This window comes from Megascapheus bottae, chromosome 16, assembly GCF_031878675.1.
Source record: "Megascapheus bottae isolate mThoBot1 chromosome 16, mThoBot2.hap1, whole genome shotgun sequence".
Taxonomy (NCBI): Eukaryota; Metazoa; Chordata; class Mammalia; order Rodentia; family Geomyidae; genus Megascapheus; species Megascapheus bottae.
Window position 1 is genome coordinate 53,926,729 of NC_143524.1, and position 17,698 is coordinate 53,944,426.

The 17,698-nt window shown below is 39.1% G+C and overlaps 1 protein-coding gene across 13 annotated transcripts in view; it reads right to left on the reverse strand.

The window, feature by feature from the left end:
* Positions 1-1,474: 1,474 nt before the first annotated feature.
* Picalm (phosphatidylinositol binding clathrin assembly protein) overlaps positions 1,475-17,698 on the reverse strand; it is an 80,239-nt gene continuing 64,015 nt past the window's right edge. For 12 of the 13 annotated variants that reach the window (XM_090348570.1, XM_090348568.1, XM_090348579.1 and 9 more), the window contains 2 exons: positions 4,769-4,871; positions 1,475-3,308 (listed from right to left, as the gene is read on the reverse strand). In XM_090348570.1, the coding sequence (XP_090204696.1) occupies positions 4,779-4,871 (93 nt within the window). In that variant the 3' untranslated portion in view covers positions 1,475-3,308; positions 4,769-4,778. The remainder of the gene's footprint in view (positions 3,309-4,768; positions 4,872-17,698) is intronic. The other variant, XM_090348574.1, reaches the window with a different exon arrangement.

The window sequence follows — 17,698 nt, forward strand, 5'->3', positions numbered from 1 at the left end:
CTTTCAGAGCATAATTCAGGGCCTGTTCATCAGCTCAGCCAGTTTGCACCCCAGGCTAAAAGGAGGGAGGCAGGAAAAGTGCCAGATGGGGAAAGGATTTGAAGTCAATTCCAGTTATTTCAAAATCAGTATTAAAAAACTGGCTTCTGATACGGAACCCACCCAGGTGCCCTTCAGTAGATGAATGGATCAGGAAGATGTGGCACACAATGGAATTTTATGCTGCCATCAGAAAGAATGTATATTGCCCCATATGTAAGGAAATGGAAGAGTTGGAAAAAAAGTCATATTAAGTGAAGTAAGCCAGAACCAAAGGAACACAGGCTCCAGGGTTTCTCTCATTTTTAATAATCAGTACACCTCTAGGACTCTCCTAGCAGAGGATCACAATAGCTCTTTAAAACCTATGTATATAAAGTCATATAGGATAAAACTAAATGAATCTCCAGGAAACAAGAGGTTTATGTTGTGTGATTGTTGTTCTTAATATACTATGTTATTTCTCTTCTTTTTTTTTTTGCTCTTATGGTATGGTCAATCTCATGTTGTTACTGTATATAACTTTTGTTACTTGGTATATTGTATATATGTTTATTTAAAATAGGAAAGGGAGAAAACAAGATGATTAGGAGGGGGTGGGGGAAGGGATATGGGGAAAAAACATATATCAATGTACGAGAAGTAATGAACCTACTACCTGATGAACTCTTTATGCATTATCCCAACTTATCCCGACCAAAAAAAAAAAAAAATTGGCTTTTGGGCCAGGGGTTTGGCCTAGTGGTAGAGTGCTTGCCTAGCACGCACAAAGACCTGGGTTCAATTCCTTGGTACCACATACACAGAAAAAAGCTGGAAGAGGTGCTGATGCTCAAGTGGTAGAGCTCTAGCCTTGCGAAAGCCCAAGGACAGTGTTCAGGCCCTGAGCTCAAGCCCAGGACTGGCAAAAACAAAACAAAACAAAAAATTGGGTGTAGGAGGTGTAGAGCACCAGGCAATGAGCAAACATCAGATAAAGAGCCCAGGTCCTAATTTCTGTTGGACCTGTACCTCAGTGGTACAATCATGTTTTGCATGCCTAAAGCCCTAGATCCGATCCCCTGCACCAACAAAAGTTTAAAATGCCAAAAAACAATTGAGCCATGAAACCAAGCACGGGGACTCTCCCAGCCTGCTTGGTTCTTTCCTGGTAAAGTAGAATGTAGGTGCTTCCTACCCAACAGTGCCCCAAAGAGGTTTGAATAATAAAGGAGGACAGTTATGATGCACTTCAGAGGCATTCTATCCAAAGAAGTGAAAAACAAAGCACAAACCTCAAAACAGTCCAAACACTGCAAGATACAAATGAAAGTAAACATTAAGCAAGCTAACATAAAAAGAACAATGTTCCAGTTTATATGAAAAAGTTTAATGGTACTCAAACTTATACCAGCAAAATTATTTTTTAATAGAAAATTAAAAAAGACACAAGCAGTAAAATGAAACAAAAGCTAGACTGTATTTTTCCAGTCAAGGCAAATATTATTCCAACATTTATCAATGCCAAACCTTAAATTTATTCATCACATACTCCGATGATACACAGATTTCTCTTTGTGATTGCAGTTTGGGGACAGGATCTCTCATGTACCCAGACTAGTCTGGAACTCACGACCTTACTGCTTCCCGAATGGAAATATCATATGTACAAAGTGTCTTAAACTTACCTTTATGAAGGCATCTGAACAGAAAGTAAAACAAAACAAGTCATTACACAGCTCAGTCTGTCTGTAAGAGTCTAGAAAGTAACAAAATTTGCGAGGATAAAACGTTTTGAAAATTTAAATAAAGCAATTTTACATTTTATTAAATCAGCAAATATAATCACCCAGGTATAATTTTATTTAAAAAATGATTAAAAAAGAAAAAGAAAAAACAAAATGCACCTCAGACTAGAATACCATAACAAAAGTTTTGTGGAAGCTGCGTTTTATTTGAAAATCCACCCATTTTGCTAACATACATTTTAATATTGTAAACAAAAATATAATCTGCAGAGACAATGCAACAAGTATGCTTAAACTCATGTACAGAATTGCTTTCCTACAATGAACTGTCCTCCTAAGGCCCCTCTCCACCCAAGCGTATGATGTATTTACACAAAGCACCGATCAACAGTGCAGTTTAATTCTTCGATAACTAAACTCTTGGCTAGACATTAACTTTAAAGATACTATTTCCCCTTATTTAAAAGGTACATGATCATAACATGGCACAAGCCAAATAAAAAGTTCAAGAATTTTGTTTCCCTCCCCTCCCCAATAACATCTCCTAGAGTTTTACTGAAAAGAAGGAAAGTTTTGAAGTGAAAGCAATTCCTCACATTCATTTTGGAAAGGCCCTAATGTCAAATGGAAAAAATGACATGCCAAGCACAAAGCAGTAAAGATCCTTCCCAATGCACTAATGCTGACTTTTATATGTAGTGCTTGTCCTAGTCAGTGAACTGTTCCCTTGCAAAATCCCAGGCACAGAATTGACTATAAGGATTAATGCATTTATAATGCTTCCCTAACTCCCATAGAGACTGAGGATTAAGATATCCAGACCTATGGATTTGCCTTAAAATATTTAGTGCTCTGTATGTCAGCTGAAAAGCATTCTGAATCAGATTCATTCTTGTGGATAAAAATCAAACATACTGTGTACAACCATACTCATTTTCATAAGGAGGATTGATATAATATTAATGTTACGTAAAACTGATAATCATAAATAAATACAAATACTTAAGGAATGTCTACTGCAAACTGAATATAAATTTTTAAGAAGGAAATGTTAATTTCAGTTATGGTTTCGGTGTCTGTGAGGACTTGAGAAAACAAAGATAAAGCATAATTAAGAATTATGATTTTGATCCCCTAACAAGTCCTGTTGACTACAGTAAAGAACATAGCTCTTCTCTCCAGGCAGCATTTCCAAATACAGATTTCACACTTTCCAGATAAGGGCTTTTCTTGGTAGGTTACTGGTTATGGGTATTAACAGGAGTTGAAAGAACTGAAAGGTTAGTCATTAAAAAGATCTTAAGTCCTAAACCATGGCAATTCTTGGCTTTATAAACTGTATTGATAACCTTTTCCTATAAACTAGTCCCAATTTCCTTCACGGGCCTTCACTGGGTTACTGTAGCATTCTAATGGAAGAAGAATTTAAGAGACAGCAGTTTAAATTTTGCTGGAAGTAAGGATTCGCCACTTGAGCACTTGTTTTTTTTGTTTGTTTTTTGGAATCACTCCATTCTCTTCCATCTATTACATAAATTGTATCTGGAAAAAAAAAAAGGTTTGTGTTTAAGTAAATTCACTCTACTGCAGGATGTCTTCTTACAAATAAAAACACCTTTTAGACATAACTGGACCAGAAGTGTTTATTATAACATAAACAACTGATTACAGCCAGTATTATCAGCTTTTCACATGACAGTATTTTGAAGCAGCTATAGAAATTTTCTTTAAAATTTTTCAACATTATCTTAATTCTTTATTATTCTTTTTATTATTGTTTTTAAGTAGTTGTACAGAAAATTGCCATTCAACAAAGCAGTTTATGAACATAATTTATCTCCACCAATGTCAGAACTTTCGATACTTTTCTAAGAACTAAAAACCAACAGGTAACATGGGGATAAGTGAAGAAAGAACAACCATTTATTTTTTTTCCACGAGAAATTTCAAAATATCTGTTCAGAAATAGAAATGTTCCATGGAAAAGCAAAAAACTATTATTTCCATATGATATGAAATCAGAGACAACTAAAGAACTCTTTTTTTTTTTTTTTTGCCAGTCCTGGGACTTGAACTCAAGGCCTGCACACTGTCCTTGGGCTTTTTCCTCAAGGCTAGTGCCCTGCCACTTGAGCCACAGCACCACTTCCAGCTTTTCTATGTATGTGGTACCAAGGAATCGAACCGGGTCTTTGTGCACGCTAGGCAAGCACTTTACCACTAGGCCAAACTCCCGGCCCAAGAAGAGTAATCTTAATGTGGACTAATTTCTTTGCTAATGTAAATTAAAAGCCTGAAAGATCTATGAAGACAAACTGTTCAGTTGGGAGTCACTGTCTTCTTCACTCCTGACTTCTCTTCAACTGCCTATGTAAAGACTAATTACTGAGCCAGATGTGTTAACACACTTGCCAAATAAGAAGAGTGCATACTCCAAAGATCTAGAAGGCAAATGTAAATTGAGAGCTAGAGCATCAAGAAGAACAGATCATAGCAATTCTAGTAAACAAAGGCAGCATGGATCATATGCAGACTCCTTCTAGCCAAAGTTCTTAAGTGTTCATTTCCCTTGGTTGAAAAAAGAAAAAAAAAAAGGCTTTCTTAAAATGTTAACTATTTTTAAATGAAAAGAAATACATAAAAACATTTCTTTCCCAGTCAAGCTCTAATGTAGTGAGTAGAACTGGGGTGTTCTCTACAATTCCTTGAAGAATGACTCAATGGTTTTCAAGGGTGGTATTTTTCTCATCCATCTGTTGTAAGCAGTGGATGCCATGCTTCTGTATATGTAAGATGGTCCTGTAATTTCACATTTACACCTTACAAGTTATTTCTCCCTGTGTCCTAGCTTAACCTGTTTTTATTCTTCACCCAAAGATAAAGGAGAAGGAGGAGAAGAAAGATTTAAAGAAACAAAGCAGAGTGAATGTTGCTTAGTAATAGTGACTGGTAATTTTAAAGAAAGTGTTTAAGTCCCCATGTCCCCCCACAAGCAGCAATACCTAAAGTGATTTATAAGAAATCCTCCAAAGGAATCTCTGCAAAAGGGTCCTTTCCTGAAGCTCTGTGAGGACTGTGGCGGGAGGGGCTGGATGCTGCCGACAGCTGGGGGAAGAAAGACAGAGAGAGGGAAAGAAAAAAAGGTCTCAGAATGACAGAACATGAAAGCAGAAAATGTAATGAAAGAAGAAGGTTTTTGTTTTGTCACCTTTAATAAATATAAAGGCGGCCTTTGTAGAAATGGAATTATTACAAGCGTGTTATTACATGTCAAGTTTATTCAAAGGCATGTGTTTTTCAGAAAACAAATCTGTGTTTCTGAAACTCAAAAGGAAGTCTTTCATCCATAGAGGTCACTATGAGCTGACCCACAGTTAAGACTTTCAGTATATGGGAGGGTGGGAAAAGGGGATGGGAGAGTGTAGGAGACAGAAGCATAATTTTTGAAAAACAAAAAAACTAGGTGAACATGGCTTTCTATGTCCAAGCTATTGGCCAACAGTTGTACAAATTGACCTCAGTGCAGACCCAAAATAATCTAGATGTAATTTGCTTTCCTTCCCTCTTCCCAAGGTGTATCAAGAACTATCTTTAGTTCTCATGCTTTTCGTGTGGAGTGGTCTGCATATACTGTGGGAAGAAAAGGAACACAGAATGCTTTGGGATCTTTCCTTTGGTTTCCTCTGAACGTATGTACTTCTATCTTATAATCTGCACCTACAATTTAATTTGAATATAAGGCAGGTAGACCACTGTGTTCAATAACATATCTTTGAGAGCATTCTCCCCAGGAAAGAGTTCTAATGAACCAAGATGTCAGTTTTCTCATACATACACACACACATACACATATATAATTCTATGGCACTAAGCTAATTTATAAACTTTTAAAACCTCACAAAAGTTATTTTACTTTGAAACAAACATGGCCATTATGAGATGTTCAATTGAACAGCACAAGTAGAAACAGTTTCATTTCATGAGTCCAACATACTATTTTAAGCGCCTTCTCCCAAAAAATCCTCTGCTGATTTAACCTCATTTTTCCTATTTTTTATATTAGCTTATTGGCTCCATGGGTTCCAGTAGATTTTATCACCAGTGTAAGAAATGTGTTATCCAGGATACTTCACTTAGAAATCACCACAGTCATACTGGTAGTCAAGTCATATTCCTAATCCATATACTATTTAAGAAACATATGTGCCCAAAGACAATAGGAAGAGGCAGTGAGAAAGATGATGGAACATAGGCAACTGTAGCTGAGAGGAAGGAGAGTGAGTGTCAAGGCTTCAAACACCATCCAAGAAACAAAGGTGTAGCTCCACTGGGAGGATGCTCTGTACCCCACTCAGCCCAAACATGGGCATTCCAAAGTAGATGACTTATCTCCACTACTAACTGAGCTTCTCTCCTACCCAGCTCTTCTTTCATACTCAAAGATAAAACAATAATTTGGATGAAAGATAGACTACATCCAAAATGACAAGTTTCTATGAAAGCCTTGAGCATTTCACAAGGATTGAAACCTGTCAACCTGATAGCCCCCCAAAGAGATGCTTATGAAGAATACAGACAAAGAGAGCACCATTCTTTCCCCTAGACATGAACATGCTGCTACACAGTCCTAAAAGCTTACAGTGTTAGAGCTGGGTATGGTGGCTCACGGCTGTAATCCAAGCTACTCAGGAGGCTGAGATCTGAGGATCATGGTTCAAAGACAGCCTGGGCACTAAAGAACGTGAGACTGTTATCTCCAATCAATCACTAGAAAAGGAGAAGTGGGGCTGTGGCCCCAGGGGTAGGGCAGTAGTCTTGAGCTGAAGAGTTTAGAGACAGTGCTCAGGCCCAGAGTTTACAAGCCCTATGACCCACAAAAAAAAAAAAAAAAAAAAAATCTGTTTTTTAGCTAAAAACTTCTAACAGCCTCAAACTTGTAAAAACAAACACACTTGTCAGATCTGTAAATATTTAGCAAAACCAGAATATATTTGCTGCCACCAATGAGAAAACAAAATGATACCTGCATTAAGTTTAACACATGAATATGAAGTATAAGAGTCACCGGTCAGGTGGCTGCTACATAGCTCCCAGTACTGAGCCAGCCAGCCCCCACCCACCCCATCCACTCCCAGCACCACTACAAAACTAGAACAGACATACACTGATGGAAGCAGTCAGCTGAGAGGACAGAAGGAAAGATAAGGAAAATTTGCTGTCCATACTACTTTTCAAGAAAAGCAGACAGAGACCTTTTGGGATCCCGATGAAGTGGTAGGAACTTTTTTTTTTGGGGGGGGGGGTAAGGGACCAGTAATGGTAGTGGGCCTTGAACTCAGGGGCCTATACTTTTTTTTGGGGGGGGGGAATCCTGGGCTTTCTCAAGGCTAGAGCTCTACTATTTGAGCCACACCACTTCTGGCTTTTTTTTTTTTTTTTTCCTGTGTATGTAGTACTGAGGAATTGAACCTGGCTCAATGCATGCTGGGCAAGCACTCTACCGCTAGACCAAAACTCCTGGCCCAGGCTTACACTTTAACACTAAGGTCTAATATTCTATAACTGTATTTCTACTTCCAGGTTTTTGCTGGGTAATTGAAAATAATGTCTTGGAGGCTTACCTGCTGAGGCTAGCTTATAACTGATTCTCAGCCTCATGAGTAACAGGGTTATTACAAGTGTGAACCACTGATTGCTTGGCATTATCAGGATTTTTTTGTTTTTGTTGGGGCTTGAACTCAGGGCCTGGGCACCATCCTTGGGCTTTCTCAAGGGTAGTACTCTACCACTTGAGCCATAGCACCACTTCAGGCTTTCTTCTTTGTATGTGGTACCAAGGAATCAAACCCAGAACTTAGTGCTTGCTAGGCATGCACTCTACCACTAGGCCATGCTCCCAGCCCCATTATCAGGAAATTTTAAAGTTTGAAAATGTCCCCCAAAGTAATAAAGAGTGCTGCCCCTCCTTTACTTATAAGTCCGTTGAGTAAGGTCTCTAAGAACAGAACAGAGCAAACATGCTGGGTGCTGGTGGTTCACGACTATAATCCTAGCTGCTACTCATAAAGATGAGATCTGGAAGATGCACTCTAAGACCAGCCGGGGAGGAAAGTTCCCTAGACTCTACAATCAAAATAACCAACAAAAAGCTGGGCAGGAAGTATGAGGCCTAAATTCAAACCCCATTATAGTCAGAAAGAAAGAGAGGTAGAGAGGGAACGAGGGAGGGAGGAAGGGAAGGAAGGGAAAGTAAGGAAGAAAGCAAGTTAATGCTCTGGAGGGTGTGGCTAGTGGAGAAAAGGAAGGAATTAAAAACCTACCTATTATTACACAAAGTCAATTTGTATAAGCCAGAATTAGACAAATCCAAACAGAAACTTTCAATTAAATTCTGCTGTACATAAACCATCACCAGAAAGAGAACTCTTACAATAAAAACAAAGTTCATACAGTGCCAAGAAAAAAAATTGTACAGCTGTCAGTCTGATGAAGTCAGTGGCGTATGTCACAAAGAGCAGCAAAACAGTCTTTTGTCATTTATAGGAAATGAAAGGCTGAGATGTAAGAACTACCTGAAGAAATTTTAGACATAATTTTATTGGCAAACTAAACTTAACAAACTTGAGCATGGTTTAAACGACAAAAAGAAGGCCCTAAGTTCAGATTCCAATACTGTAAGCATGCAGGATGCATAGGTAGGAAGATCACAGTCTGACGTTGGCACTGGGCAAAAATGTGAGGCCCTATATGAAAACTGAAGTGAAAAAGAACAGATGGGTCAAGTAGTAGGTGGGAGAGTGTCTGTCCAGCAAGCATAAGGTCCCAAGTTCAAATCTGTTGAGAAGCTGGTGGTGGTGGCACATTCCTCCATTCCAGCTACTCAGGAGGCCAAGACAGGAAGGCTGTAATGTTAAGACCAGCATGGGCAACTGGGAAAGGTTAACATGAGAAACACAGCAAAAATAAAAATAAAATTGATAAAATGTTGGTAGCTCATGCCTATAATGCTAGTTATTCAAGAAGCTGACATCTGATGGCCTCAATTTGAAGCCAACTGGGTAGTAAAGTCTTAAGACTTTAACCAGTACCACAAACGACAGAAGTCAAGATGTGGTGCAAATGTTTTAGTGCCAGCCTTGAGTGAAAAAACCAGGGAAGAGAGCAAGGTCCTGTGCTGGCACACAAAAACATTGTAGGTGAGTAGGTTGGAAGGTAGGAAGGTAGAAAGGTATGTAAGTTGGTAGGTGGGTAGGTAGATAGGTAGGGTGGGAGGTAGGTTATGAGAAAATACAAACTAAGGAAGTTTTCCTTTGGCAGAGTAGGGCCTTGCACTTACTAGACAGATGCTCCATTAGCCCTTTCCAGGTAAATGGTTCTAATTTAGTTCTGTACTTAAAGATTCTTAAAGCACAACGGTGTCATATCTTTACATCTGAATTCTTCAATCACCAGAAAGACCAATTAGTAAAGAGCAATGTTGTAAACTCATTGTGCCATCACTGAAGAAGACAATACCTTGAGAAAAGTGAATATAATTTTTTCTTAGAATGACTTTACAGTTTTATGGAAAAATAGAACTGAATGCAATCCTGACCCTATTTAGTAGTCACATATAGACATTCTAAAATGTTTTAAATTGAATGTTTTTGGTGGTTAAACAAGCTCTGAATAAGAATGGCCTTTGAGGTGGGTGCTAACTAACTATAATCCTAGCTACTCAGGAGAGGCTCAGATCTGAGGATCATGATGCTAAGCCAGCCTGGGCAGGAAAGTCTATGAGATTCTAATCTCCAATAAAGTATCCAGAAAAAGCAGGAAGTGGTGCTGTGGCTCATGTGACAAAATGCTAGCCTTGAGCACAAAGAGGTTTAGGGACAGGCAGAGTTCAAAAGCCACAGGACCAGCAAAAAAAAAAAAAAAAGAAAGAAAAGAACAGAATATCTTCCAAAGAACTAATCTCTTATTTTCTTTTTTTTGTTTGTTCGGTTTTTTTTTTTTTTTTTTGTCAGTCCTGGGCCTGAGCTCAGGGCCTGAGCGCTGTCCTTGGACTTTCTCAAGGCTAGAGCTCTACCACTTGTGCCTCAGCACCACTTCCAGCTTTTTGCTATGTACCAAGGAGTTGAACCTGAGTCTTCGTGCATACTAGGCAGGCACTCTACCACTAGGCCAAACTCCCAGACCCCTAATCTCTTATTTTCAATTGGTAAAATTTAATGCTTAACTATGTTTAAAACTTCCAATGCTACTTGTAATGGACATGGCTTTGCCCTTGGCTGTGTACTTTCCTACTCTGGGCTGTTTTATTCTAGCAATACAAATAAACAAGATCAATGCTTAAAACATGTTTCCCTAATGCTATTTCAATACTCAGTGCTACTCAACAAGATTCCACAGAGATAGCAACTTTCAAATTCAGTCACAGAAACATTCAATTCTTTTGTGTTTACAACACAACCAGGTCTTTAGAGGTAAGTCCAGTCATATAGAAATATAAAGTGTTTTATTCTTTTTTGGGGGGGGATCCAGGCTTGAACTCTGGGCCTGGGTGCTATCCCTGAGCTCTTCAGCTCAAGGCTACCACCCTACACCTTGAGCCACAACCCTAATTCTGGTTTTCTAGTGGTTAATTGGAGATAAGAGTCACCTGCTTTAGTGCCCCGGGTGGCTTTGACCTGTGACCCTCAGATCTGTCTCCTGAGCAGCTAGGATTATAGGTGCGAGCCACCAGGCCTGGTCCTCTATTCCATTTATTTTATAATAAAGGTAATGCTACTACTTTGTTTAGAGTCTGAGCACAAGAGGCAAGAACACATCCTCTTCTAGAGGGTGATTCAGAGTGAGGATGGCCTTGCTGAATGTTTCATTTCAAATGTGCAGTCTCTAGAATGGAAAGCAAATTAACTTCAGCTTGAGGCACTGTACAGTCTTAGGAAACTAGTACAGATTCTAATGTATGCCTGCTGACTTGAAGGCTAGTGATAAACATACATATATATCCTCTTTAAAATGTGCTATTCCTGTTATTTTCAATTCAGGTAGAATTTGTGGCTTTATTTAACTTACAGGAAGAAGCTAAATATTAGAAACGTTTTCTTTTTTTTGGGGGGGGGAGGGGTGATGGTCCCAGGGCTTCAACTAAGGTCTGGGCACTGTCCCTAAGCTTTTTTATTCAAGGCTAGTGCTCTATCACTTGGGCAACAGCTTCACTTCTGGCCTTTTGTGATTAATTGGAAATAAGTCTCATGGATTTTTCTTGCTTGGGCTGGCTTTGAACCCAGATTCTCAGACCTCAGACGTCTGAGAAGCTGAGATTATGGGCATGAGCCATTGGCAGAAGTCAATTTTTTAAATTAATTAATTAAATTTTGCCAGCCCTGGGGCTTGAACTTAGGGCCTGAGCCCTGGTCTTGATCTTTCTCAAGGCTAGAGCTCTACCACTTGAGCTACAGCACCATTTCTGGCTTTTTCTATGTATGTGGTACCAAGGAATCAAACCCAGTTCTTCAGGAATGTTAGGCAAGCACTCTACCAGTAGGCCAAACTTCCAGTCCCAAGACACACCCTATTTTTGTCCAGGGCTACTCTGAAGCCACCATTTTCTCCCATCTCCACTGTAACTAGGATTACAGGTGTGTACCACTAGACCCAGAAAAGTCAATTTTTGAAAAGGACTTCTGTAGAAAACGCTAAGTTTATAATTTGTGTGTTCTTGATATACACCCAACTTCATTATGAAGATTTTGCAGAACTTCAGTCATCCAAAGTTTTATGGATACTTTCTGGTTTTATTAGTACAAGAAATTAAATTGTTACCTTCCTAAAGGATTTGAAATACACACTTCCTTTACAGGCTGACTTAGTAACAGCAGCCCGAACACGGGTACCTGACATTTCTGTCACTGATTGACTCAGGTATACACTGAGTGACACAGAGCCAGTTGTTCATCAAGGGCACTAAACCTCAATTGTCAGAGTAAATTCTCTCATGAGTGTAATATATGGCTTGCCGGCAAGGCAAAACACATTCTTCACAAAAATCCAGCTGGACAGATCAGCCGATAGAAGCTGCACTACCAACACCACCAATTATTACACAAAATTTTTTTAAAAAAATCACTAAGCCTAAAAGTAACATACAAAAAAGCCACTAAAAAGGCCATTTTTTGGTAAGACTTGAATTATTCCAATATCTAAAGCTAACAGGGTTCCTATTTAGAAGAGAAGCCACATTGACAAGCCAGTGTTTCCTTTCAGACACTTAACTGATGTCAGACTTACTTAAAACTGACTATTGCAAACAAACATCAGCAATCACTTTTCATATTTAGCCAGATCCTCTGTAAGCAAAATTGCTAGCCTTTCATAAAGAATGCTCAATATCACAAACTTTTACTATGCTTATTTTTAAAATCAAATGATCAAACTTCATACTACAGTTTTCATCCTGTTTTTGCTAAAGCAGATAGGACAGTTAATATGAGATCTTCACCAAGGATATGAAAAGAACATGATAAGCATAACAACCTACAAACACTGAGAGGGTAAGGAAACAGAAGAAAAAGTGGAAAAAAAAAAATAAAGGGACCTAGCATTTTCTCAGGTCAAGCATCTAGGAAGAAGCTCTAATGTACGACATGCAACTAAAATGGTTCAACATGAAATGAAAAAGTATCTCCCCCACCCCCCTGGGTGCTGGTCCTGGGGATTGAACTCAGCTTTTTTGCTTCAGTCTAATGCTGGACCACCTGAGCCACAGCTCTACTTATGGCTTTTTTTGTAATTTTTTAAAATTGTTATTATGATGTTCAGGAGTCACAGGTAAGTCAAGTAAATACATTTCTATCTGGACAATGTCACCCCTTTCCTTGCTCTTTCTCCCAGATTTTCCCTCCTGTCCCCACCCACAACTTGTCTAGTTCATTTTCAACATAATGTCTACCCATAATGCTGCATTTGTTCACCCTTTGGGCCACCATTTCTGTTCTCATTCTTACACTCCCCAAAACAAATGAATGAACAAACAAGACAAAAAAAAGAAAAACCCTCAGCCGGGTGTGGTGACTCATGCCTGTAATCCTAGCTACTAGGAGGCTGAGATCTGAGGATCAAGGTTCAAAGCCAGTCCTGGCACAAAAGGACCTGAGACTCTTATTTCCAATTAACCCCTAGAAAAAGGGAAGTGGAGCTTGACTCAAGGGTAGGAAGGTAGCCTTGAGCTGAAGAGCTCAGGGACAGCGCCCAGGCAGAGTTCAAGCCCCATGGCCTACAAAATAATAAAAAGAAAGAAAGAAAGAAAGAAAGAAAGAGAGAGAGAGAGAGAGAGAGAGAGAGAGAGAGAGAGAGAGAGAGAGAAACCCTCTTGTTTCCATTTCTTGGAGTTCCTTTTGATAAATATTATTTTATACAGAGACACAAAGGCATGGCATCTTTGTGTTTCTCCCCTTGAGTATCCTCTACTGTCTAACTGTGTGTGCATATCTAGAGTACTTATAATTTATCATGTACCAGTGTAGTTTAGATCTCAATTGACATGATTTGTTCTAAGTCCATCCATTTCTATGCAAATGACATAGTATTCTTTTGAATGGCTGTGTAAAATTCTACTGCTTATAGGTAACATTTTTTGGACCCACTCATCTAAGCTGTTTCCATAACTTGGCTATCATGAACAGTGCAAGTACCTTTATATTGCCCTGGCTCGTGATGTTCTGGGTAGATGCTCAGATGTGGGATGGCTGGGTCATAGGGAAGATCTATGTTACATTTTTTGAGGAACTCCAGACTGCTATCCTGTCTTTTTGTTGGTAGTTCAGTGGAGATAAGAGTCTCACAGATTTTCTTGCCTGAGATGGTGATTCTTAGATCTTAGCAGCTAAGCTAGGACTACAGGCATAAGCCACTGGTGCCTGGCTAAAAATATCTTTAGAAAAATATCCAGTGCCAAAACAAAGTTGGTGGGAGTGCAGTGGAAGCACTGGGGGTGGAGGTGTATTCAAAATGATGATACTCATTGTGGAAAAAGTAATATGTATTGGGAGGTGTAATCTCAGAGCTATTGTATAGCCCAACTATATTTAAGCTATACTGAAAAAACAAAATCTGAGCTTTCAGACATCAAATGGAATTATTAGGTGCTTTTTCATTGTCAAACACTAATGCAAAGCTTAAGAATAACTGACATGTGATATAAAACACATTATTTGGAATATTTTACCAAACATCCAAATAAGGAAACATTTATAAGAAATAGGGTGCTCAAGTGATTCACCTGATTTGATAGTAATCAGAAAAAAGACCAGAAGTATTCTTGGGGTGGTTAAGAACTCCCCACAGAAACATTTGAAGAAACAAGGAAGTTGGTTTTTTTTGTTTTTTGCCAGACCTAGAGTTTGAACACAGGACCTGAGCACTGTCCTTAGGCTTTCTTAAGGCTAGAGCTCTACTATTTGAGTAATAGTACCAGGTCTGGCTTTTTTCTGTGTATATGGTAGCGAGGAATTGAACCCCAGTCTTCGTGCATGCTAGGCAAGCACTCTACCACTAGGCCAAACTCCGCGCCCAAGGAAGGCTTTTAGGTGACAGTATGGAATGAGATTTGATTAAAAGAGTTTATTATGATATAAATTTTACTTTTTACTTCAACTATTTACAATATGCAAAAGTGAGTCAGCCCTCAAAGAACCTTGTATACTCACTTAAAAAAAGAACCATAGGGCTAGGAACAATAAGCCCAAGACTGGGGTGGGGGGGTGATGATTTAAGATGAAAGGAAGCCAAGAGGATCCCTTAAATGCTCAAAGATATTTAGATTCAACTGTTTAGTATGGAAATAAGTTACTAAACTACTTATAGAAAACAATTAAAGTATCAACATAATGGATTACACCTGCCAAAAACCAGAAGACAATGTAAGCTCTAAGTTGGCAAAGGCTATAGAATACAAGAAAAGTACATGGTTAAGTAGATGTGGGACTTTTGAGATGAGACAAATGGAAAGCAAATGTGAAAGAGAAAGGAAGAGTCACATTAAAATGTTTAAGCTGGGGCTAGATGAGGTGGCTTGTGTCTGAGATTCTAGCTTTTTGAGAGGCTGAGATCAAGACTGTAATCCATACTGGCCTAATGAAAAAAAATGGACTCTATTCAAAACAATAACAAAAGCATCAAGGGGTGGGGGGGAGATATGGTTCAAGGGGTACAGTGCCTGTCTATTCAAAACCCTGGTGCTACTGGGCATGGTGGGGCATGCATGCAGCCCCGGAACTTGGAGGCTGAGGCAGGAAGATAGAAAATCCACTGGCACACCAAGTGAGAACCTGTCCCAGGGAAGAAAGATTCTGACTTTCAAATGGCCTAGGAGGAGACATTTCACTTCTGTTTTCCTCTATTTGGAGTTCCTGATTTGGTAGTTTATTAGTCAAGTACTTTTCAACTAGAAACCTATTACCCTAATAACTTGCACTCTCTTCTCTTCTGGCATAAAGTAATTACAAATATAAAAAATGCGGCACTTGCTGGGTTGCAGTGGTTCACGCCTGTAATCCTAGTTACTTAGGAGGCGGAGATCTGAAAATCACAGTTCAAAGCCAGCACAGGCATGAAAGTCCATAAGACTCATCTCCAATTATCCACCAGAAAACTGGAAATGGCACTGTGGGTCAGAGATAGAGCACTGGCCTTGAGCTGAAGAACTTAGAAACAATGCCCAAGTCCAGAGTTGAGTTCAAGCCTCAAGATGGACTGAAAGAAAAAAAGTGGTACTTATTTAGTGAAAAGGCTAATGGGTGTTAGAAGGTAATAAGGTATAAAATCCATGTTAAGATGGTAGAAAACTAGAACTTTTTTTAAGCACTAATTTTTCCCCCCTAACTTAACCACTGTTATAGCTTGACGGTATTATCCAAAATTGCAGAGGATGTTCCTGACTACAGTAGCCCAAATGTAAAAATGTGACTGGTAGGGGCCGCGAGTTTGGCATAGTGGTAGAGTGCTTGCCTAGCATGCATGAAGACCCAGGTTCGATTCCTCGGTACCACATACGTAGAAAAAAAAGCCGGAACTGGTGCCGAGGCTTGAGTGTCCAAGGACAGTGCTCAGGCCCTGAGCTCAAGCCCACGACTGGCAAAAAAAAAAATGTGACTGGTAATCTAAACAGACAAGAAAACGCAAAGAAAGTCAAGAGCGAGTCATTGCTGACAGAGAAGGTAGGGCTACTACTGTGGTGGGGGGAATGGCTTACAGCCAAATCAGCAGAGGAAGTGTGGTAACAACTGGCCAGGGACACGTGGGGACCAGCATACCTGCACTAGACCACACACCAAACTGAAGCCCTTTCCAAGTCTCCATCTCTTTCATCACTGAACTATGAGGTCACGAGACAGGGAAATTATTTGTCTTAAGTATTACCTTGAGAAATGGTAAAAGGTACTATCTAAGCCGGATTTATTCTAACAGTAACCCACAGGACATCTTGTATACTGTGATGTTACACAACAAGGAAAAATTTTGTAATCTAGGACACGTGAGCTATAGCTTTTCAAATAGACATACAAACTCTTAAAGTAGGTTTTTTTTTTAAAAAAATCAGTTCTTATATGACTGAGAAAACAAAATTACTTCTTTAAAATAAATGTTAATATATCTGAATTAAAACTATGACTAACAAAGGGAGGAAAAAACCCTTAAAGATATGATGAAGCTATTAAGAGTATAACCTAAGCAAGTGTCTCTATTAAAGGTAAGAAAATTATTAATATGCTTCTTAATAAGTTATCAAAACCTAGTATGATTCTTTAACACATGTTAAGCCAATAGTCAGAAGTAACTGGTAAAATACATAAAGGAAAATATCCATAGCTGGGTGCTGGTGGCTCACTGCTGTAATCCTAACTTCGCAGGAGGCTGAGACATGACTGGTTCAAAGCCAGCCTGGGCACAGAAGTCAGAGAGACTCTTATCTCCAATTAACCATCAGAAAACTGGCACTGTGGCTCAAAGTGGTAGAGCAATAGCCTTGAGCTGAAGAGCTCAGGGACAGCGCCCAGGAAGAGCTCCAGCCCCATGACTAAACACCCCTCCCCCACCAAAACATGCACAGTATCTGTGACAAAACAAATGTATATAATGAGTCATAAAAGTACTAACTGCACAGATCAATTACCCTGGCCCAAAAGTATCTTCCCTGTAAATAATTAACAGATTAAGAAGTAGGACAGGGGAAAAAATCAGCACAATATATGAACAAGGAGGAAAAAAAGGGCAGGAACTGGAGATAGAGAGCGTTGTTTGGGATGCAGTTAAGTCTGGGTTTAATCCCAGCATTGCAAACCAGTCCTCAACCTCGACACCACAGAGAACCCACAAGAGGTAACATGTGAGCAAATATATAAACAAATTACAGCCAACAGAATTTTTATCAGAACCGAACATATTACCTACCCATTCCCAGTTAACAGATAACCATTTATCAAATGTTTTCAATACTCAAAGCAAGCGAAATATAAAATATAATTCACTATTAATGAAATACAAAGGAAAATTTTTAAATGGCTCAATGTAAGCTAATTTTAGCAACATAAAATGCATGTTTTGGCAACTGCAATGGGCATATGCATTCTACTGCCAAAATTTTCAAATAAGCAAGAAGTACATATGCCATTCCATTGGCAATGGAAACCCTTCAAATAAATGAGAGAACACAGCCAAGCATTGGTAACTCACACCTATAATCCTATTCAGGAGGCTAAGATATAAGATCAAGTTGAAAGCCAGCCCAGGCAGGAAAGCCTGGGAGAGTCATAGCTATAATTAACCACCAAAATGCTGTAAGTGGAGCTGTGGCTCATGTGAAAGAGCACAAAAGCTCAGCAATAGCGACCAGGACCTTAGTTAAAGCCCTAGGACCAGAATGAAAACAAACACAGTACTTTATT